Below are 24799 nucleotides of genomic sequence, written 5' to 3'. Positions count from 1 at the left end.
ATGTGCTCGGGGGACATCTAGAGTTCACCGAGTTACCGCGTGTTCACAGACAACCACCGGACACGACGTTTACCAGCGGTAAGCCATGTCATTGTCATTATTCCCTTCTCCAAAGGGGTTTTCGGAGAGTATGGCCATGCTACACTGGAGTCTTTGATCACAGACATCTACCAGACACGGCGTTTACCAGCGGTAAGTCGTGTGTTTTTGTCATTATCATTCCCCCGAAGGGCTCTGGAGAGAGGGGGCAGTCGCCTTGCATAGACGGAGAGGGCAGACCCCTGCGGTTTCATTGGAATACAGTTCGCCGTGGGACTGCGTTATCACGGATAATCCCAGGCCTCGATTTTTACCAGTGGTAAGTCCTTTTATTGTCATTACCCCTTCTAGAAAGGGGGCTCCAAATGGAAAGGGGCACCCCACCCCGTAGTCGACCCGCCTGTGTTCCTCCGGGTTCTCATCCCGAACGTGGCGTCCCTCAGAGAATCAGCGAACTCCATACGCAGCGGACCAAGTTCCACCTATGCCGTCCCAGGACTGGTTATCATCTTCAGTGAGTACCCTCTCTTCACATACCTGGGGCCTGCCTGCCGCTCGGCCTGTGCCTCTACCGTCAGTGTGTCCACCCGTCGAGACCTCTGACTAGGGATCAGGAACGCAGATTCGGCATCTAGGAGGTCACTAACTTCTCTTCCGACTTTAGGGAACGCCCCTCTGAAGATAGGCGAGTTCAGTGGCCCCCCTTGGCTACGTCAGGGTAGAGTACTTCTCTCCCCTAGACTACGTAAGGGAAGGGTTCATCCCTTTCCCTGCATCGACCCAGAGGCATCAGGATCGTTCCCTCACACTAGGTCCCAGCCCGTTCACGCCGCTCTCGTCAGGAAGCCTCCTTCCCTCCAACAGCCCCTCCACCTTGCGTGGCAGTGGACCTTTCCAGTTTTTTGTAAGAGCGCTGGCAGGGATCTCTGTCCCTGCGCACCCTACTCTACAGGGCTGCCAGGTTCTCTACGCCCAAGTACGGCCGGGAGGCCCAGGGTTCTCCCTTCAAGATTCCTTGCTTGAGGTTTAGACCGTTATATTCACTTCCGCTACTAGGGTAGCTGAGATACCGGAACGAGTCCTCCCAGACCCCGGCTCGGTCCATCATCCCTTAGGCACAGTTTTTTCGAGCCCGGTCAGGGGTAGCTACTCCTCACGCAGGAATAGTTTCCTTCCTGGCACAGAGTCCCGCGTACCCTTGCCACCCGCTTCCGCTTTGGCTATGCGAGCCCTCGGCAGTCTGTGCAGGTGATGGTGACGGTGCACGTACCAGATTTCATCCTTTTCTCTCCAGTGGACCACACTGAAGATCGGAGACAAAGAGGGTTCCGTCTTCACAGTTGATCCGCCAATCTTCTCATAGCGGACCAGTCTTCGAAATCGTCCCTTGAGAAGCTTCCCTTCCCTCCGCTGGAGGATATTATCAACCATCACCAGTCTCCCATGCTAGGGTATGCTACCCCCACTTTTTCCTCGGCACGGTCCCGAGGGACAGCCCTAGAGCGTTGTTTTCCCTTCAACATTCCGGAAGCCAGAGTCATCCGGTTAGCACGGCTACAATTCTTCTCTGGGTCGGGCCTTGCCCAATCAGGTTCCAGTCGGACCATGCCACAGCGGTGACGTGCATCATCCACCAGGTAGACGCAGAGAGTGTCATGGCAAAGGAAGAGGCAAAGAAGATTTTGCCCTGGGACGGGTCCATTAACTCGCTAATCTCGGCAGTCCATCCCCGGCATGGACGTTTTGGACGGCCGATTTTTTTCGGTAGGAAAGACCTCCCTTGGGGAAAGGGCTCCTCAACAGGGAAGTCACCAGTCAGTTCACGGGCGAGGGAAGACCTCCAGTCGTGGAATTATTGTTCTCCCGTTCCAATTTTCAAGTCAATAGTGCTTCGAGTGTACCACCTGCTCTGGACTAGGTGACGACACCCTCGACCGGTCAGTAGCCTGTTCAGGTTCTCCTGCATCTTCCCGCAGCTTCCCATGGTCTCGAGGGTTCTCAGGATGGACCAAGGCAACGATGCCTCTGGAGTGACCCAGGCGAGCATAGTTCGCATAGCCTACTCAACTCCTCACGGAGGCCCCGGGGCTCCTTCCCGACCGCCAAGTTCTCCGTGTCGGGGCCCCTCTCCTCTACCAGGACTCAAAGGTCCCAAGTTCGGCGGCCTCACCAGTGGATCCCGGGTACTGCCTCGGTCAGGTCTGTTGACAAGAGGATTACAGACAACGTTGAAGGCCGGGAATCCAGTTTCCTCCAGGATCTATTTCCACTAGGAAAGAGCTCCCCCGGTGGGTGAGGACCACATCTTCCCTCCTTTTTGCTGGCATTCTTCCAGTCAGATCCGAATGCGGCCCTCTCGCGCGTCCCTGTATCGGCCAGGTGTCGGCCCGTTTCGCTTCGATTTCTTTCGGAGTCTTTTCACTTCCGTCCTCCAATCAGAGCCTTCGCTCAGAGAAGCGTTCATCTGGCTCGGCTGTTTCATCGTTCCCTAAGAACGTGGGTTCTTTTTTCCAGTGGGGGGTTCGTTCAAGGTACCCCCTTTTTTCCCGGCTCCACCTGTTTTTGTTAGGTGGGCTCCTCGTGGCCATCTCGTTGTTACAGACAGCATCAGGGCGGACAGCCCTCTTGTTGTTCTTCCTCCCTTTTTGTTTTCCAGCGCCTCCAGCAGGACAAGGGGAGGCTCCGGCCAGAACTCTTCGTTTCTGTCCAAGGCAGCTCGCTGTTTCCTTCCAGAAGAGGTGTTTAGTATTCGGTTTTCGGTTCTAGTCTCCTCTCTCAGCCGGAAAGGGGCCTACTTCGTTCCAGAACTGGTATGAGCCCTCAGTCTTACATGTCTGCAGGACACCCGGTTCGGTTACACCGACAACCAGTCCACCTTCGGCGCCAGGGGCCAGATTTTTCGCATGGATCCATTACTCCATATGTGAAGACTATCGCATGAAGGGCGGACTTCCGCCGCGGTCTACCGAGCAAGGGGTACTCCCTTGGACGATTGGACTCCAGATGTCGACCGTCCAGGTTCCCTGGCCGCCACCCGATCTAGTCGGCATACCTTTACTAGTTTCTACCAGGCTCACACCCAAGCTTCGGCATCGGCCAGCCTTGGAGTAGGGTTTGCGGGTGGCAGTGGCACACCTGTAACAACGTAAGGGCTTGTAAGTCTGGCGCAAGCCCGACGGGGAAGCGGTTGCCTTCCTATCTCCGGTGATGGTTTTTCTTCCCACCCAGGGACTGCTTTTGGACGTCCCATGGTCCTGTGTCCCCCAATGAAACGATAGAGAAAGAAGGATTTTTGTGTACTCACCGTAAAATCTCTTTCTCTGAGTCTTCATTGGGGGACACAGCACCCACCCTGCTTGTTATTTGTTATGTATATTACCTGTCGGTTACCTCAGTGGCTATTTCCCCAGGCCACTGGTCATACGACTATTATTCATAGTTTTTATCTGTATTATCCAGAATGGTTTCATTCTCCTCCTACTGCTTGTGCACTAAACTGATTGAGCCCGCCTCCGGCTCAGGGGTTATACTGCTGGGGAGGAGCTAACTTTTTCTGTTTACTTAGTGTCAGCCTCCCAGTGACAGCAGCATAACCCATGGTCCTGTGTCCCCCAATGAAGACTCAGAGAAAGAGATTTTACGGTGAGTACACAAAAATCCTTCTTTACTGACTTATTGTATCAGTGCTGTGCCTGCTGGCCCCGGCGAGGTATTATAGCACATGAGTGCTGCAGCCAATCAGAAGCTGCTGATAGGCTGCAGCGTTAATATAACTATGTAATGAGAGCGTCGAAAGGTAAATAATGGTATTTTTATTTTACATGGGATCCAGTTTTATTTAAGGACTCATCAGGTAGAGAACAATCCCTTTACTGAAACAATCAGCGTGGCCATGTTTATCTTTTTTAGTATCTTGTATCATTACTCTTTAGGGTTAGTGTTCCTTTTAAGTGGCCAATAACCAGGTATTTCTGGCAAGTAACGTCATTTTTTGCGGATGACCTGGCTCAGTACTGGGAGCCATTTTTTTTTTTTTTTTTTTTGTTACCCTTTTATTTTCCAATTGCCCCTTAGAATGACGTCTTTCATAGGTTACTGCTTTGGGAAATCATCCATGTGTAATTGTGTAGATGTGCACCATGACAATTGTTCCTAACACTCTCACCCTCCCTTTTTGACCACCTTGCCTGGACACTAGTTTGCACAAGTAAGACCACTCATGCTTCTTTTCTGCATGCTGTGTGTGTATGTAATGACGGGGAATGCATGCAATGGATTTTGATTTTTAATCTCCATTGATTCATATATGACATAATCTTGTCAATCTTACACCAGATCTTGAAATTGTGTTGAAATCTTTGCCCATTTGATTAAGACCAATCCTTTATTTCTTTTAGGGGTGCTTCACACACAGCGAGCTCGCTGCCGAGATCGCTGCTGAGTCACGCTTTTTGTGACGCAGCAGTGACCTCATTAGCGATCTCGCTGTGTGTGACACTGAGCAGCGATCTGGCCCCTGCTGCGAGATCGCTGCTCGTTACACACAGCCCTGGTTCGTTTTCTTCAAAGCCGCTCTCCCGCTGTGACACACAGATCGCTGTGTGTGACAGCGAGAGAGCGACAAATGAAGCGAGCAGGGAGCAGGAGCCGGCGTCTGACAGCTGAGGTAAGCTGTATCCAAGATAAACATCGGGTAACCAAGGTGGTTACCCGATATTTACCTTAGTTACGAGCCTCTGCAGCTCTCACGCTGCCTGTGCTGCCGGCTCCGGCTCTCTGCACATGTAGCTGCTGTACACATCGGGTTAATTAACCCGATGTGTACAGCAGCTAGGAGAGCAAGGAGCCAGCGCTAAGCAGTGTGCGCGGCTCCCTGCTCTCTGAACATGTAGCTGCATTACACATCGGGTTAATTAACCCGATGTGTACTGTAGCTATGGTAGGAGAGCAAGGAGCCAGCGCTCAGTGTGCGCGGCTCCCTGCTCCCTGCACACACAGCTGTGCGCTGGTAACTAATGTAAACATCGGGTAACCATACTTGATGTTTACCTTAGTTACCAGTCTCCGCAGCTTCCAGACGGCAGCTCCGTGCAAGCGCAGCGTCGCTTGCACGTCGCTGCTGGCTGGGGGCTGTTCACTGGTCGCTGGTGAGATCTGCCTGTTTGACAGCTCACCAGCGACCATGTAGCGATGCAGCAGCGATCCTGACCAGGTCAGATCGCTGGTCGGATCGCTGCTGCATCGCTAAGTGTGAAGGTACCCTTATTCTTTGCTTTTATAAAAGTGACACATGGTATTTTCCAGTTCCTAAGAACTATTGTGATTTATGAAATACTTGCAATGTTATATGTCCTAGTGGTGACCATCGCCATAGACATCGGAACGGTCTACAATCACATCCCATTACATGAAAGTTTGATTACACGCTGGTTTCATTGACCTTACAATAATAGCCATAAAACAAGTCTATGATTGAGGGCTTATTCACAACACCATATAGCGGCCATGCTGCCTCTCCTGACCCAAACCAAGAGCCTCATATTTGCCTATGTGACTGTTCAAGCCTGGTGACCATAATATAGACCATAAAATATGGTTATGTGAATAAGCCCCCTTCATCGTCTCTTTAAAGTGGTGGTCCGGCTCTGCTCACATGGGGAGATAAGCCGGGCCAGTGACCTCACGACTGTGAATGTGGATTCACATAAGTGTTTAAGCAGAAAAACTATATGTGACTGATCAATTGAAATGCAAATTAAACTAAGTTTGCATCCATATTTGCTTCTGTTTTTTGATACAAAAGCAAAACTAATCTATTTTAAATGGAATCAATGCTAGTGTATGCTTAACGTCAGCTCGAAGCTTAAAGTGATATTCCAATCTCCAAAATCCTCTCCCAATATGAGGTAGGTTTAATAATGGTTAGCAAATTAGAAATGTAGTATAGTTCTCCTGATTAGCTATGTTGCTTACCTCATGTGCAGGGCATTGCAGTAGCTTATGTATCCATGGTTATGACCACACACATATAGTGACAGTTGCTAGTGGTTGTAACCATGGATACTTAAGCTACTATAATGCCCTGCACATGAGGTAAGTGATATAGCTAATCAGGAGAACAATACTATATTTCTGATTTTGTGGCATTTGCTAATATTGCGGTTATTACATTTACTACATATTGGGATAGGATCTTGGAGATGGGAATACCCTTTTATAGTATGTGTTAGGGCATGCTTGAACTTATAGTTTTCAAACCGCTGGAGACCTCGGTCACATTTGTAAGCTGCCTGTTAAACAGCCGTTATTTGTTAGAGCCAGACGCGCATAGCATTATTTAATTCCACAGTGTGATCTCAGTATAAGCCTCTAGCCTGCCATAGACATGGCTTGAAACTTCCACAGATCGACCCTACTCTATTTGTAGATTGTCACTAGGATTTTTTTTATCGATTAATGTATTAACCCCTTCACGACCATTGACGGGTATATCCATCATGGGGCGTGTGACGTTAAGCCCCGCCCTCTGCCGTGAGCAGGATGCGGCGATCCGTGCACATATCAGCTGTTTTCAACAGCTGACATGTGTGCCTGCATGTTAGGCCAGAGTCACACTTGCGAGTGCCTCATTGAATCACCCGGCACGGACTCGCACTCTCCTGACAGGAGCGGGGTCGGTTGCATGTATGTCTATGCAGCTGAGATGCTCCTGTCCTGAGAGTGTGAGTCCATGCCGGGTGATTCAGTGAGAGACTTGCGCGAGTTACACGCGAGGCACTCGCAAGTGTGACTCTGGCCTTACGAGTGGAATTGCATTCCACCCGTAACATTAACCCCTTACATCTCGCTGCCAAAGTCTGGCAGCGAGATGTATATACGCGCGGCCATGAATTTCACTTACCGCCGCCCCCACCGGAAGTCAACTGACTTTCGGTGGTTGCCATGGTAGCACAGGGTCATGTGATAACGCCTGTAGCTATGACGAGTCACTTTCGTTTTCACTCGCCCCGGAGCCGAATGAATCAGGAAGTGATCATATCTGCTGTTTACAGCTGTATAGCTGTGATCAGCAGATAGTGCAGAGCGATCGGATTGCTGATCGCTATAGCCCCCTAGGGGGACTAGTAAAATAAAAAAAAGTGAAAAAAAAGTTTTAAAAAATGTAAAAAAAAAACCAAAACATAAGTTCAAATCACCCCCCTTTCACCCCATTGAAAATTAAAGGGTTAAAAAAATAAAAAATATACACATTTGGTATCGCCACGTTCAGAAACGCCCGATCAAAATATAAAATCAATTAATCTGATCAGTAAACGGCGTAGCGGCAAAAAAATTCCAAACGCCAAAATTACGTTTTTTGGTGGAATCATACTGGAGGAAAAGGGGATCTGTGGGGGACACGGTGGAACAATAGGTGGGTATATGCTATTTCATTTTTTTTTTTTTTTTTTTCCCCACTCACAATGGAGATGTTGGTAAACACTAAAGACTTATGCAGAAACCTTTTTAGGTAATTACACTAATATATTAAGTTAAAGGGAATCTGTCGGCACGGTTTTGCTATGTAAGCTGAGGATGGAAAGCTGTAAGAGTTTAAAAAAAAAAACAAAACACCTTTTGTTTCTCTTATCTGTGTGTGTGCTATCGTTTATGTAAGCTAAAGGGTTCATTACCCTTTGATTAAAATTGGAGGGCTAGAAACTCATGCACACAGCAGTCCTGCACGCCCCCCTTGCTGTGATTGACACCTCACAATCTCTATGGAAAGCCTGGTGTGGGCAGAGACAGATCTGCTGTGTTCCTTAATCTAAATTCTTTGATTTTGTCAGAACAGCTGTAGGCAGTAATCTAAGGGGATACATCTTTGGATTCAGAATCTCCTTGTTTACATTATACTGCTCTCAGATGAGAAAGCGGAAACCTGCTGACAGATTCCCTTTTAACAAATATGTTTTGCAAAGTACCCCAAAGTGTGGGTGCTCACTGATTTGAATGGGGTAATTCACCATTGCCCCTCATACATTATATATACATTATATAATTTTGATAATAAATATATATAGATAGATAGATGACCACTGTGGGGCAGCCCAGCTACATATTGTGCATTATCGAGATGAGGATTTATATTTCAAACTATTGGCACATTCATTTTTTGTTAGCCTCATCTCTTAACCCCTTAACAACCCATGACGTACTGGGTATGTCATGGATCGTGTGAGGTTAATCCCCGCCCCCTGCCGTGGGCAGGTCGCGGCGATCCGCGCACATGTCGGGTGTTTTCAACACCTGACATGTGTGCCTGCTAGTCGCGGGTGGAATCGCTTCCACCCGCGACCATTAACCCCTTACATCTCGCTGCCAAAATCTGGCGGCAGAGAGATGTATATGCGCGCCGCCATGACAGTGACTTACCCCGCCCCCACCGGAAGTCACGTGACATGACCACGTGACTTTCGGTGGTTGCCATGGTAGCACAGGGTCATGTGATGACGCCTGTAGCTAACATGAGTCACTTCCTCTCAATGCCGGAATACAGCCGGCATTGAAGGTAAAGCACCAAATCTGCAGATCTTAGCTCTGTAGCTGTGACCTGCAGATAGGGCCCGGAGGCCAGTGAAGCAGGAAGTGACCGTATCTGCTGTTTACAGCTGTATAGCTGTGATCAGCAGATAGATCAGAGCGATCGGATTGCTGATCGCTATAGCCCCCTAGGGGGACTAGTAAAATAAAAAAAAAGTTTTAAAAAAAAACAAAAAAAAACTTTCAAATCACCCCTCTTTCACCCCATTGAAAATTTAAAGGGTTAAAAAAATAAAAAATATACACATTTCGTATCGCCGCGTTCAAAAAATGCCCGATCTATCAAAATATGAAATCAATTAATCTGATCAGTAAACGGCGTAGCGGCAAAAAAATTCCAAACGCCTAAATTACGTTTTTTGGTCACCACAAATTTTGCGCAAAATGCAATAACAGACGATCAAAACGTAGCATCTGCGCAAAAATAGTGCCATTAAAAACGTCAGCTCGAGACGCAAAAAATAAGCAGTCACTGAACCTCAGATCCCGAAAAATGAGAACGCTATGGGTTTTGGAAAATGGCGCAAAACGTGCGCCACCTTTTTTGGACAAGCTTGTGAATTTTTTTTTTTTTTTTTAATCCCTTAAATACAAGTATACTTATTCATGTTTGGTGTCTACAAACTCGCACGGACCTCAGGCATCACAATGGCACATCAGTTTTACCATATAGTGAACACTATGAATAAAATATCCCAAAAACTATAGTGCGATCATACTTTTTTTTTTTTTTTTGCAATTTTTCCGCACTTGGAATTTTTTTTTTGCCGTTTTCCAGTACACTATATGGTAAAACGTATGGTTTAATTTAAAAGTACAACTCGTCCCGCAAAATACAAGCCCTCATATGGCAAGATTGACGGAAAAATAAAAAAGTTACGGCTCTCGGAAGTAAGCGAGAAAAAAAAACCTTAAAAACACAAAATGCCCGGGGGCTGAAAGGGTTAAGGGGCTGTACACTACTCAGACTTCTTAATTGCTATATATCCCCTTACGAAATCAAAGCAGCCTGTACTCTCCTCTGGTGCTGGCACCATTCCAGTGATGAGGGAGCTGGGTCTCCTGGGGCTGGCGTGACATTATATCACATGGGCCCTGCAGCCAATCGGCAGACGCTTGTCTTGCTTCCTTTGAACAGAACTGATGTTTGGAGGAAGACGAAGAGCAACAGCAGCTCTCGCTTCTGAGTTACTTTTGTCCAGAGGAAGTGAGAATGAAGCAGCCGCTGATTGTGTTCAGGGTTCATGTGACATAACATCACATGAGCCCCGGGAGACCCAGTGCCGTCCCCGGAGGGCAGAATAGGCTGTTTTTAGTTTTATAATGGGGTATAAAACAATTGAGAACAGAGTAGTGAACAACCCCTTTAAGATTGGCACACATCAGATGTATATGAACCCACCGATAATCTAGTATATGGAGATGGCCTGATTCTCCTGACTGCAAGAAGGAAGTTTTTCTAGGCCAGAGAACACCCATCGATCGGCAGAACCTTACTGATGCCTATGGATGCAGGGACATCAGTACATGACTATTAGAGCGGAGGGTCGGCCCCTGGTGAAGGGACCGTTAGACCTGTATTCAGATCCTATATCACACGTCCTTGTCTCTGCTGATTTGTCTGCTGCAGCGTCATTCACAAGGCTGTATTAACCCATCCAGTCTGTACATGGATTTCATTTCACCGCACTAATAAATTACTAAAGCTTTGAGCTAAGCCTTTATGATAATGCTTCCAGCAACTAATTGTATCTGCCATAAATGCCATTGCCTAATACAACACCCTCATATACGAGGTCACAGTGGAGAACAGAATTTCATCCTATAGCCGAAAATTTCACTTGAGTTAGAGAACCACGCAGCAAGATTTACCCCGTAAGTGTTTAGGAGAGCAGTATCGGCCTCATAGTAATGTCCTTTGTTATAGATCTGTGAATGTATTTGCTGCAAAATTTTTATTTTCGGCGCTTCAGTTCCCCGGACTAGTCACAGAGCGCTGTCCCTCATCTCTGCACTTCACTGTCATCACGTCCCCGCAGTGTGATTGACAGCCAGCGTGTGCAGAGAGAACACAGGGACAACATGTTCTCCTCCACCCTGATCTCTGCCAATCACGCTGCGGGGGGGTGCTGACAGCGAAGTGATGAGGGACGATGCTCCGGGACTAGTCCGGAGAACTGAAGTGCAGAGATTAAAACTTTAGTTTACAGCAAGTATATTCTCACATTTTATATTAAAGATGTTACTATGAGGCTGATACTGCTCTCCTAACAATTTCTGGAGTAAATCTTGCTGTCTGGTTCCATTTAAAGGGAACCTGTCACCGGATGTTCATAATAATTGCCTAATGGTTGGTGCAGAACAGACTGGTCAGATGAAAGTGTGCCTGCGCAGGACCTCACTGTCGGCTAGTGTAGATGACGTAGAACGTGTCATACACACCAGCTTCAGAAGGACAAAGATGGCCGAAACAGGAGGCGCAGGACCCGGAGAACGGAGACGCCATCCGACCATTCTGCTCCGCACCGACTGTTAGGTAAATATTAGGAACATCCGGTGACAGGTTCCCTTTAAGAAATTGTATTGATCAGTATTAGTGTCTGGAAAAACGTTCTGACTGCTAGTGTTGCCCCCAAACCTTCACAGGCATTGTCACCCAACTCTCCCAAACTTCTGTATTGTCAGGGCCAGTCTCAGACATGTGTAATAATGGGCCATTTTTGCATCCATATTGCAGCTGCATTTCCTGATCCCAACCCGGATCTAATCTGACAGCATCATCGAGATCTATGATATTAGGTAATAGACCCATGGATGGCTCTGGTCTTGCAGCCATAAATTCTGCATCTGTATTACCGTTGCCTGACACTGCTCTAACTTAGAAAACTTTCTTTACAGAAGTGTGGAAAGGCTGGGTTAGGACCCGTTTTGATGCTATGATGGCTGTTATCCAGTTTTTTTCAGAAACTAATAATGTATAAATCTGACTTTCCTGTTAATGATGTAGCCATTCTCCCTCCGGCTGTCACACGGGTGACCAGTAATTTAGTGACGAGATCTTAAGATTTGTAAATCCAAATCTTGTCTGGGATTCTGATGTCTTTGGGCGCTGTACACCTATACATTGTCGCATGTGTATTTGTCTAATGCCAAATCTTCTTTTTTTTTCCCCTCCTTTTTAACTGTTTATTTGTCATTCACCTCTTGGGAAACCTGCAAGGAGCTGGTAAGAAGCCTGTCATTGTGTCTGCCTCCCTGCGTGCCTCGGCTGCCTGTCTTGTCTGCAGTAGTATACATTCGTCTGTGCCTTACTAATACTAGAGACGCTCGTTCTTGTGCTACTTTCGTATCTTTCGTGTAATGATTAGAAAATGTTGATGTGATTTTTGCCGATTTTGTTATTGCTAAAGGGATAAGCTCAAGTTTTAATGTTTGCAGCAGATTTTACTGCTGCAAATACCAGAGTGTTGGCAGGAAAACGCTCCATAAAATGCACGTTTTTGCATGATATTTTACTTCTCATTAGAATGGATGGAAAATGCTGAAAGAATTGGCAAAAAGGAAAAGAAAGCCGCGTGTGCATGAGATATCCAGTCTCCTTCGTTTTGCTGGTCCCATAAAAAGCGCAACAGCAAAAACAGTTTGTCAACCAAGCCCTAATGATGGTTTCCTGCACCATGTTTATGGTGCGCTAGCTTAGACTATATTACCATGTAAATGCTAAAGAAGAATGCCCGATTTGCATGGCTTTTTGTTATTTTCTGTGTGTGTTTTTTGGGAAGCTGTTTGGTTTGTTAACCAATTATGCAGCAATGATGCCAGCTTGTTGTTTTTTTTGTTGTTTTTTTTGTATGCAAGTAAAAACATCCCAGCAAAATCGGAGAATCCTGAACTGCTGTGCACATGTTGCAGATTTTTTTTCGTGCAGAAAAAAGCAGCATGTCGATTTTATTTGTTTTTTTTTTTTTTTTTTTTTTTCCTGCGGATATAATCCACTGCATTGCTTTTGCTCAAGCACTACGGTGGAATATATCTGTCAGTGATGCACACAAAGCACTGACACTTTGTCTCACAGACCATGCCGGATGCATGGTGTGTGAGGTGATCCATAGCTCAGTAACCCAGGCTTGTCATGGCAGCGATCGGGTCCCTTTGATCGCATTACAGGGACCTGATCGCCAGGGAGAGGTAAGAGATTCCTATCCCTGCTTTCTGAATACTGTGATTATGATTAATCGCAGCATATAGGGGTTTAAAGGGAACCAAACATCAGGATTTTCATATATAAGGTGAAGCCAGTGCAGTACTGGCACTATCAGGCTGATTCTCTACATGCCATTAGTGGACAGCTCGGATGTTTAGGCTTTCAATTCCAAGAAAGTGAAGTTTAAAAATTCGGCAGCTTTTTGATTGACAGTTGCACTAAGCAGATAATATCTTCTATGTGGGCACATACCCTTTAAAGGGAACCTGTCATGTTGAAAATGGTATTTGCTCTGCAGGAGTAGATCAGATTGATTAGACATTTTTGGCTGCCTGTGCAGCGTGACAGGTTCCCTCTAAGAAATTGCAGTACATTATCTATTAATATAAAGTGGTCAGAAAGGATGGGATGTAGCGGGCAGCATCTCTTCTTCAGGGAGTGAATGCGATAGTGGCAGTTTCAACAGAGACCTCAGATCCGCAGGCACAAGATCACGTCATGAGTAGTGATGGGTGAACCCGGACAGTAAAAATCCGGATCCACACGATTTCAAATGTACCAGAGTGCCAGGCCCGGAATTCTCAGGGAATTCTAATTTCTGATCTGGATTCTGCATTCGAGGGAAAAAAAATGAATGAATAAAAAATTAGAATGAAGCAAGAGCTTCATGTTTACCAAGGCTCCGGTGCGGCTGTTCCTGCTCCCACGGCAGCTCGTTCTTCTTCTGGGGACGCTCATTATTGCTCATCCATATGCACTGATTTCCCCACCTACCGTCACATGTGATTAGTTGCAGTCAGACAGGCCCCCAGCTTGTGTGACAGCATCTGACTGCAACAAATCACAGACCATGTCTGAAGGTCACTATCGTGGTGTAAAAATAAAACAATTGGCTTAAGGTCCCCCCGTTTTGATACCCAGCATAAAGCATACGGCTACAGCCCCCAGCTGTGCACTTATCTTGGCTGTGTACCAAAATAAGAACCACATGCGCCTTTGATTGCGCGGCTCGCTCAGTCTCTGCCTGCAGCTCCCATTTCTATGGCGCTTGCTGTGAGCTTCAAATGTAGCAGACCTGCAATCATTGTGGGACCTTGTGTAGATTACCTGGGAAGTTTGGGAGTTAATAAAGGGGTGAAAGAGGGTGGATTTTGTCTTTCATTTCAAATACAGGATTTTTTGGGTGTTTTGTGTTTACTTTTAACCTACAGCTTAGAAATGGGGAGTCTCATACACACCTCCCATTACTAATCTAGGGCTTGGTGGCAGCTATTGGCTGCCATTAACCCCTTATTGCCACTGCACCAGGGCAATCGGGAAGAGCCGGGTAAAGCGCCGTGCTTGATACATCTAATGGATGTGGCAATCCCGGGCGTTTGCTATTTTTAGGCTGGGGGGCTCCCAATAAGCATGGGTCTCCCCAGCCTGACAATACCAGCCCCCAGTTGTCGGGCATCAAAATTGGGGGGACTGCACGATGTTTTTTTTTTTAAAATTAATTAAAAAAAACAAAACGCATGTGGTTCCTCTTATTTTGATACACAGCCAAGATAAGCGCGCATGGCTAGGGGCTACAGCTTGTAGCCACGAGCTTTCTGTGCTGGGTATCATAATATGGGGGAACCATATGCCAAATTTTTTATTTCTTTTTATACCACGATAGACACAAATGGCACATTAAAAATAGTCAGATGACACAGTGGGGACGCGTCTGACTGCAACCAATCATAGACGCCAGTTGCGGGGACAGCGGTGCATATGCATGAAGGTAAATGAGTGGCCTCGGAAGTGAATGAGCGACCTCGAAGTAGTTACAGCCGTACCAGAGCCTCAGTAAGTATGAAGTGCTTTCTCCTATCCCCGTATCCCTTATACCATGATTTATCATTGTTGAATTCAGGTCCCCATAGACTTATATGGGGACCGGCATCCGGCCAGATAATCGGGTTCAACCCTGGGCCGGCACAAGGTTTTTGTTTTTATTTTTTTTTTTTGTTTGTTTTTAACTTGGTTAGACCCACCGGTCCTGGTTATCTGCGACTTCGCCCATCACTAGTCATGAGGCGCATCACCACTGGCAACATTGAGCGGGAAAAGACATTTAGAAAAAAAAAGCAGATGGATGCAAAAATGCAATGTTTAGAATCGATAGTAGCCCTCTGGTAGTGTTCAACTACGACTATTGGTCCAAACAAGGCTACCAAAAATTTTCTTTCTCAAATGTGTTGCTGTAAGCCCTGGAATATCTGTGAGCCCTCTGTTAATGAGAAATGAATATTCACCCCCTTCCCCGCCCATCCCTCTGTCGGTGTCAGTGATTCAGTCAGACTGCTGTATTTCTCTCCCGACGACTGCATCACAATCCTCGATCTGTCCGGCAGCTCTACTGACCCAAACGTGACCGCATGTATTTCTATGCAGCCGTCATGCTCCAGTCAGGAGAATTGCTTTCCAGTTCGAGGATTGTGATGCAATCGTCGGGAGAGGAATACAGCAGTCTGACTGAATCACTTACACCGACACAGAGGGATGGGCGGGGGAAGGGGTAAATATTCATTTTCCATTAACGGAGGCCTCACAGATTTTCCAGGGCTTAAAGCAACACAACGGAGCAACATACATCAATAAAAGCTACATATCCTGAAAGGGCTGCACATATCCCTATCTCAGGATTCTATTAGTATGATGAACTGCAACTAGGGCTTATTTGTGGAGTACAGCTTATATTTTAGGCATACTCCCAAAAAGTCAGAAAATCTTGCTAGGGCTTATTTTCGGAAAAACATGATGTCATATCTAATGATGAGCGAGCACTACAATGCTCAGGTGCTCGTTACTCAAAACCAGCAGGTAGGACGCTTGGACGAGCTTGACTCGAGTGCCAAGTATAATGAAAGTCAATGGGACACTCAAGCATTTTTCCCCGCCCATAATCTCGCGCTTGCGCAATAACATCACCGGCGCTCGTGATTTGAAAACGGTGCTCAGTCCCGCGATAGTGCCACTGCGCATGCATGAGACTTCCGGAGCACTGCAGAACATGAGAGCGGCGACCTCATCTATGTAAATGAACACTGGGGGACGGCGAACAGCGGCAGGAGGGGGGGGATAACGGACGAAATACAGCCCGCCCACGGGGCCAGCAAACCTCCTTACCATAGCAAAAGGAAATATTTTATAAAGTTATTTCGGTCTGAAAATGGGGCCAGTAGCAAGATGAGCCTTTATAGAATGCAGCCAGGAGCTGCAGAAGGGGATTCTTTTAGTTTAATAGCGCAAATTCTAGTGACAGGTTCCCTTTAACACTTTTTAATACAAGGGGTGAACAATTGCTGCACCCTTGATGCGGTAGTGTGATCACAGTAGCCTGGAGATTTCTTGGAGATTTCTTTTCTTCTGCCTGTTTGCGTGAGATCTACGGCTCGTGTAATTCTCTGCAGCGCAGTACTGGATCGATGATGCTGCCATTTATTTAGAAGTCAATACTTTTTCTTTCAGAGTCATGTTGTCTGTGTCTTCATGATTTCTTCTGATTTGTTCCTAAACCTAAAAAGTCAAATCACACCATTGCCTAATATATATATAGAAAATCGCTGTTGCTTCTTGTGTTCCCGTCCCTTTATTTCCTTCACTTTTATTCTACCCTTCTATATGTGATAAGAGTTGTAGGAAACAGAAGAGAAATGTTATCTGGTCACTCCTGACCTCTAACTGTATCCCCAATTCTTATGTAGGAGGAGCTGGCCAGCACGAGCGTGGAGCACATCATCGTCAACCCCAATGCTGCTTATGATAAATTTAAAGACAAGAAAATTGGAACTAAGGGGCTTGGTAAGTGTCTTCTATCAAGGTACCGAACACCATGTGAATTACATAAACGCCTAAGTGACTGTGTGCTTTTTGTGTTCTTATTCCGTCATTATTTCCTCACTTTTAACACTAGAAGTCCCAGGAATTTCGAGCTCCATAGGGTTCCAATGGTAGAAATGTCAAATGACCCCTCTGTGGGACTTCTAGTGTTAAAAGATCCACATTATTATTTATTTTTTCCACTGACATAGCCACTGTACTGAAAGATTGGGAGAAAAAAAATCCAAGTGAGGTTAAATAAAGAAAACAAAAAAAACTCCCCCACAATTTCAACATTCTTTTTTGGGATTTGTTTCTTTGACAGTTCATTGTGCAGTAAAAATGATCTGGCAAGCTCAAGTTAGTACGGTTATGGGGATACCATACTTCGAAAGATGTATATCTCTAGATTACCCCGCCTTTTCACAGTTAAATAATGGAGAAATAAAAAAATAAGCACATTTCATATCATCGTGGCCATAAAATCCCAAACGAAATCTAAAACAGGTTAAAATTGTAAGATAAACAAGAAGAAGAAAAGAACATCTAAAAACCAGAATTGTAATTTTTTTGGTGCCCGCACTTCCTCTAAAAAGAAGTGCAAAAAAAAAAGCAATTGGAATGTTGTACCAAGAAAAAGTAAGGGTCTCCGAAAAAGGCAAATTTTATTCAAAAATCATTTTTCTTGTCCCGGGAGATAAAGATAGAGAGATATATATTATATTATATCGTATTTCTTTGTCGCTCCATTGGGAGACCCAGACAATTGGGTGTATAGCTTCTGCCTCTGGAGGCCACACAAAGTATTACACTTTAAAAAGTGTAACCCCTCCCCTCTGCTATACACCCTCCCGTGCATCACGGGCTCATCAGTTTTTATGCTTTGTGTTGAAGGAGGCACACATGCACTCATGCTCCCATTTTAGTCAGCAGCAGCTGCTGATTTTATCGGATGGAAGAAAAGAGGGCCCCTCACAGGGCCCCCGGCATGCTCCCTTCTCACCCCACTAAGTCGGCGGTGTTGTTAAGGTTGAGGTACCCATTGCGGGTACACAGGCAGGAGCCACATGCCGTTTTCCTTCCCCATCCCTTAGGGGCTCTGGGAGAAGTGGGATCCTATCCGGTCATCCAGGCACTGGGACCGGGCTCCCTCCGCAGCCCCTGAGGGAATCTGACGGACAGGAGACTGAGTATCATCAGGGACAGGGCCCTGCATCTACAGGTACTCTGTGTCCCCTTGGGGACGGTGCATAGAGCACCTGGACCTCAGACGCTGCAGCGACTGCAGTGATTGGTATGACGCCGGGACTACCGCGCCGACCGCGCCTGCTTGCCGGCCGCGGTTTTAACTTTAGTCCCCGGCTTTTGCGGCCTAGTGCCTTAAACTCCCGCCCCCAGCCCTGCCAGTCAGGGGGTAGGGCGGGACGGTCGGTCGGACGCCGACAGTGAGGGCTGGAGCACACTTGGCTGTCCTCCGCCCCCCTCACTAATCACTCTATGGCACAGATCCCCGCACAGGTACTCAGTGTCCCCTTAGGGACGGTGCATGGAGCACCTTGGACTTAGACTTGGCAGCGATTGCGGGGTTGCTACGGGACTACCGCGCCAACCGTGCCTGCTGGCCGGCCGCGGTTTTCAACTTTAGCCCCCGGCTTTTGCGGCCTAGTGCCTTAAACTCCCGCCCCCGGACCTGCCAGTCAGGGGGAAGGGCGGGACGGTCGGGCTGACGCCGACAGTGAGGGCTGGAGCAGACTGGGCTGTCCTCCGCCCCCCTCACTAATCACTCTACGGCACAGATCCCCACATAGGTACTCAGTGTCCCCTCGGGGACGGTGCATGGAGCACCTTGGCCTCAGACTTGGCGGCGACTGCGGGGGTAGTACGGGACTACCGCGCCGACCGCGCCTGCTGGCCGGCCGAGGTTTTTAACTTTAGCCCCCGGCTTTTGCGGTCTAGTGCCTTAAACTCCCGCCCCCGGACCTGCCAGTCAGGGGGAGGGGCGGGACGGTCGGTCTGACGCCGACTGTGAGGGCTGGAGCGTCCTCCGCCCCCCTCACTTTTCACTCCGGGACTCCAGATTCCCGCACTTTTGGGGTTACGCCCACGGCCCCCCTCTTCCCCTGTAAACGCCTACAGCCATGTTTTTAAGCAGCACACACTGCTTGAGCGGTCGGTAAGCCAGGTGGCTTCTTCCCATCGGGCTGGCCCACCTAGAGTGCTGAACTGTGTGTGTATGTATGTATGTATGTATGTATGTATGTATGTATGTATGTATGTATGTATGTATGTATGTATGTATGTATGTATGTATGTATGTATGTATGTATGTATGTATGTATATGTATATATATATATATATATATATATATATATATATATATATATATATATATATATATATATATATATATATATATATATATATATATATATAAATAATATTGTATGCATTTTCACAGTTCAGCGGTACATACTCGGTGATCACTGTGAGCATTGCTCAGGCCATAGGGCACTCGCTCAGCCGGAGCCTGGGGCACTGGTTGGACTCGGCCCGGGTAGAACCGCCGGCGTCCCCTGTCCAGACGGCAGGGACAGAGTTTGCAGCTTTTGCTGAAAAACTCTGAGTCACTTTCACAATCCAGGGCTCAGCCTATGGACATATGGTCTGCTAAGATACTAGAAGCTTGCAGCCCAGACCGGCCCCTTACACAGGCCCCGGGCACTGCGGGATCGCTCACAGGCCCCGCTCGGTCCGCGACGCAGCGGGCTCCTGGGGGGACCTCTAGTTATTACGTGGGGGACTCCGGCACGGACTGCAGTCCCAGACCGGCTAAGCGGGCTTGCTTAGAATCTTCCCCGACTTCATCAAGGGTCTCAGCTTGAGGACTCTCTAGAGGATGAGGCGGAGGTCGCAGCCCAGGACTCTGTCCGGACGTGGCTCTCAATGCTTCAGAGATGCTGTCCAGAAGCACAAGGCTTTCCCGGACAAGCGTTTTACTAAACGCATTAATAACATACGTTATCCCTTCCCCTCTGACGTGGTTAAGGGTTGGGCTCAGTGTTCCAAGGTGGCCCTCCAGTCTCTAGACGGGCGGCTAGATCCGTAGTAGCAGTGGCTGACGGTTCAACGCTCAAGAATGCCACGGACAGGCAGATAGAGCTCCTAATGAAATCCATCTATGAAGCCATAGGCGCGTCCGTTGCCCCAGCCTTTGCAGCAGTGTGGGCACTCCAGGCTATCTCAGCTGCTCTGTCTGAGATTAATGCGGTCATACTCTGCTCCGCAATTAGCGTCTTCGACGTCCCAGGCGTCGGTATTTTCATCCTACGCCATGAATGCTGTCCTGGACTCGGCTTGCCGTACAGCGGTAGCATCCGCCAATCCGGTGGCAGTCCGCAGGGCCATGTGGCTACGAGAATGGAAGGCAGTCTCTGCTTCCAAGAAGCTCTTGTCCGGTTTGCCATTTTCTGGCGACCGATTGTTTGGCGCACAATTGGATGAATCGATTGAGCATTCCAAAGGAATGGTCTCGTGCTTACCCAGCCCATACCAAAGAGACCTTAGCACCCTCAGCTAGGTCCCCATCTCATCGTCCAACAGGCCACAGCCGAGCCAGAGAAACTCTTCTGCATGGCGGTCCAGGTCAGGGGAGCGGTCTCCACATGTCCAAGACCGTTGGATGAGAGACATTCTGTCTCACGATTACAGGATAGAGCTCAGTTCTCGTCCTCCGACTCGTTTCTTCACAACATCTCCGCCCTCCGAGCGAGCTGATGCACGTTTTCAGGCGGTGAACACTCTGAAGGCAGGAGGAGTTGCGTTACCCGTTCCCCTTCAAGAACGTAGTCGCGGTTTTTACTCCAACTTGTTCGTGGTACCAAGAAAGGACGGATCATTCCGCCCCGTTCTGGTCTTCCCACTGCTCAACAGACATGTGAGAACCTGACGGATCCGGATGGAATCTCTCCGCTTGTCATCGCCTCTATGGCACAAGGAGACTTCCTAGCATTAATCGACATCAGGGATGCTTATCTCCATGTGCCGTTTGCAGTGGTAGCGGTCCTAAGGGCCACTCGGTGATCACTTACCTAGACGATCTTCTAGTCAAGACACCCTCCTGGGTGGCATGTCAACACTGACACCGACCCAATCACTGACTTACCTCGGGATGGAGTTTCATACTCTCTCAGCGATAGTGAAGCTTCCGCTGCATAATCAGCGTTCACTACAGACAGGGGTGCACTCTCTCCTTCGGGCCCAGTCACACCCCTTGAGGCGCCGCATGCACTTCTAAGGAAGATGGTGGCAGCAAGGGAGGCAGTTCCCTTGCACAGTTTCGTCTGCGTCCGCTTCTATCGGACACCACAAATGGGACAGGAGGTCGACGTCCCTAGACAAGAACGTCTCTCTTTCTTTCCACTTCCTGGGCGAAGGGAAAATCCTTCCGGCCCCCAGCCGGGGCTGTGGTCACGACGGACGCGAGTCGGTCAGGGTGGGGAGCGGTCTTCCTCCACCACTCGGCTCAGAGAACCTGGACTCCGACAGAGTCCTCCCTTCAGATCAATGTTCTGGAGATAAGGGCAGTGTATCTAGCCCTAAAGGCGTTCCAGCGGTGGATGGAGGGCAGGCAGATCCGAATTCAGTCGGACAACGCCACGGCGGTTGCGTACATCAACCACCAGGGCGGCACACGCAGTCGTCAAGCCTTCCGAGAAGTTCGGCGGATTCTGCTGTGGGCGGAAGCCACAGCCTACACCATCTCCGCAATTCACATCCCGGGCGTAGAAAACTGGGAAGCAGATTTTCTCAGTCGCCAGGGCATGGACGCAGGGGAATGGTCTCTTCACCCGGACGTGTTTCTAGAGATCTGTTGCCGCTGGGGAACGCCGGACGTCGATCTAATGGCGTCCCGGCACAACAACAAAGTCCCGGCATACATGGCTCGGTCCAAGGATCACAGAGCTCTAGCGGCAGACGCGCTACTTCAGGACTGGTCGCAGTTTCGACTGCCTTATGTATTTCCTCCTCTGGAACTACTGCCCAGAGTGTTACGCAAGATCAGGTCAGACTGTCGCCGCGCCATCCTCGTCGCCCAGACTGGCCGAGGTGATCGTGGTACCCGGATCTGTGGCACCTCACGGTGGGTCAACCGTGGGCACTCCCAGACCGACCAGTCTTGCTGTCTCAAGGGCCATTATTCCTTCTGAATTCTGCGGCCCTAAACCTGACTGTGTGGCCATTGAGTCCTGGCTCCTAGCGTCATCAGGGATATCTCCAGACGTCATTGCCATCATGAGACAGGCCAGGAAACCAACGTCCGCCAAGATCTATCACAGGACTTGGAGGATCTTCTTATCCTGGTGCTGACTCAGGGTTTACTCTCTGGCCGTTTTGCCTTGCCCACTTTTCTTCTTGCCTTCAATCTGGAATGGACAAGGGCTTGTCTCTCGGCTCTCTCAAGGGACAAGTATCGGCGCTTTCCGTGTTTTTTCAAGAGCGTCTAGCCAGGCTTCCGCAGGTCCGCACGTTCCTGCAGGGGGTTGGCCACATAGTCCCACCTTACAAGCGTCCGTTAGCACCCTCGGATCTTTTCAGGGTGCTGACGACTCTTCAGAAGTCACTTTTCGAGCCGATGCGGGATCTCTCTATCTCGCCTTTCGCAAAAGGTAGCCTTCCTAGTGGCAGTCACATCACTCAAGAGTGTCTGAGCTAGCAGCGCTGTCAGGCAAAGCCCCCTTCCTGGTGTCTCACCAGGATAAGGTGGTTCTACGTCCGATCCCGGACTTTCTCCCTAAGGTATCCCCGTTTCATCTCAATCAGGATATCTTCTTACTCTGTTTGGGTCCGCATCCAGTTCACCAATGTGAAAAGGATTTGCATTTATTCGATCTGGTGAGAGCACTCCGGCTCTACATTTCTCGCACGGCGCCCCTGCGCCGGCCCGATGCGCTCTTGTCTTTATCGCGGGCCAGAGTAAGGGATTTCAGGTTTTCAAGTCAACCTTGGCTCGGTGGATCAAGGAACCGATTCTTGAAGCCTACCGTTCTTTTGGCTATCAAGTGCATGCCGATGATTCGGCAGATGCCAGCCTAGGTAGGCGACTCCTTCAGGCGGCAGTTGCCCACCTGTAAGAGGGGGCCGTTTTTTCGGCTCTTTTTATCGAGGTATTCTTTTACCCACCCAGGGATTGCTTTTGGACATCCCAATTGTCTGGGTCTCCCAATGGAGCGACAAAGAAGAAGGGAATTTTGTTTACTTACCGTAAATTCCTTTTCTTCTAGCTCCTATTGGGAGACCCAGCACCCGCCCCTGTTCCCTTCGGGCTGTTGTTCTTTTGTGTACACATGTTGTTCATGTTGAATTGTTCTTTTGGGTCATGGTTTCAGTTCTCCGAACATCCTTCGGATTGAATTTACCTTAGACCAATTTATAAGTTTCCTCCTTCCTGCTTTGGCACCAAAACTGATGAGCCCGTGATGCACGGGAGGCTGTATAGCAGAGGGGAGGGGTTACACTTTTTAAAGTGTAATACTTTGTGTGGCCTCCGGAGGCAGAAGCTATACACCCAATTGTCTGGGTCTCCCAATAGGAGCTAGAAGAAAAGGAATTTACGGTAAGTAAACAAAATTCCCTTCTTTTCAGATTATAAGATGCACTTTCCCTCCCAAAATTTTGCGTGGAAAATGAAGGGTGCGTCTTAAAATCCGACAATAGCTTACCGGGAGGTGGAGAATTGGTGGGGGCTCTCTGTGCGAGCGGCCGGGTGCCGGTCTGTGCCAGTGGCCGGCTAGCTGTGCGGCGGGTGTCCCAGATGGTCTGTCTGCGGTTGGGCTTCAAATGATGGTGCCCAGAGTCGGCACGTGCGCAGATGGAGCTCTTGGGTGAGAGCTCCATCTGCCCACGTGCCGCTTCGGGTACCACTTTTTTTAAGCCCACACTGCTTACAGAGCATCTGGGACACTTGCTGCACCGGCCTGCTCCACCACACAACCACCGCATCTTCCGCTGCAGCACCGACCCGCCGCCTCCACCAGGACTGACCTGCCGCTGCCCGCATTGACGACTCTGAAAATTGTAGATTCACATTGAAGGCATCAAAACTATGAATTAAAACATCTGGAATGAAATATTTAACAAAGTGTGAAACAACTGAAAATATGTCTTACATTCTAGGTTCTTCAAAGTAGCCACCTTTTGCTTTTACTGCTTTGCACACTCTTGGCATTCTCTTAATGAGATTCAAGAGGTAGACATCGGAAATGGTCATCCAACAGTCTTGAAGGAGTTCCCAGAGATGGTTAGCACTTGTTGGCCCTTTTGCCTTCACTCTGCGGTCCAGCTCACCCCAAACCATCTCGATTGGGTTCAGGTCTGGTGACTGTGGAGGCCAGGTCATCTGGCGTAGCACCCAATCACTCTCCTTCTTAGTCAAATATCCCTTACACGGCCTGGAGGTGTGTTTGGGGTCATTGTCCTGTTAAAAAATAAATGATGATCCAACTAAACGCAAACCGAATGGAATAGCAAGCCGCTGTAAGATGCTGTGGTAGCCATGCTGGTTCAGTATGCCTTCAGTTTTGAATAAATCCCCAACAGTGTCACCAGCAAAGCACCTCCTCCTCCATGCTTCACGGTGGGAACCAGGCATGTAAAGTCCATCCGTTCACATTTTCTGCGTCAGACAAAGACACAGTGGTTGGATCCAAAGATCTCAAATTTTGACTCAACAGACTAAAGCAAAGATTTCCACTGGTCTAATGTCCATTCCTTGTGTTCTTTCGCCCAAACAAGTTTCTTCTGCTTGTTGCCTGTCCTTAGCAGTGGTTTCCTAGCTATTTTATCATGAAGGCCTGCTGCACAAAGTCTCCTCTTAACAGTTGTTCTTGAGATGTGTCTGCTGCTAGAACTCTGTATGGCATTGGTCCTAATCTGAGCTGCTGTTAACCTGCGATTTCTACACTGGTGACTCGGATAAACTTATCCTCCGCACTATCCCCATTTCCCCCCCCTCCAGCTTCTTTTGTAGCCTTCAATCAGCCATCATTCGTTTCGTGTGGGGTAGGTTGAAGCCTAGAATCAATCTCCGCACCCTGACCCTCCCTAGGGCACTGGGTGGGGCCGGT

At 48.2% G+C, this 24799-nt stretch overlaps 1 protein-coding gene across 1 annotated transcript in view; it reads left to right on the top strand.

Annotated features, from left to right (window-relative positions):
* DCTN2 (dynactin subunit 2) overlaps positions 1-24799 on the top strand; it is an 85989-nt gene that overhangs the window by 23088 nt on the left and 38102 nt on the right. Inside the window, exon 3 of the mRNA XM_075337079.1 lies at positions 16561-16657. Coding sequence (XP_075193194.1) covers positions 16561-16657 — 97 coding nt within the window. The remainder of the gene's footprint in view (positions 1-16560; positions 16658-24799) is intronic.

This window comes from Anomaloglossus baeobatrachus, chromosome 2, assembly GCF_048569485.1.
Source record: "Anomaloglossus baeobatrachus isolate aAnoBae1 chromosome 2, aAnoBae1.hap1, whole genome shotgun sequence".
NCBI classification, from domain to species: Eukaryota; Metazoa; Chordata; class Amphibia; order Anura; family Aromobatidae; genus Anomaloglossus; species Anomaloglossus baeobatrachus.
The sequence above is the reverse complement of the archived record's forward strand: the minus strand, read 5'-3'. Positions and strand labels throughout refer to the sequence as shown.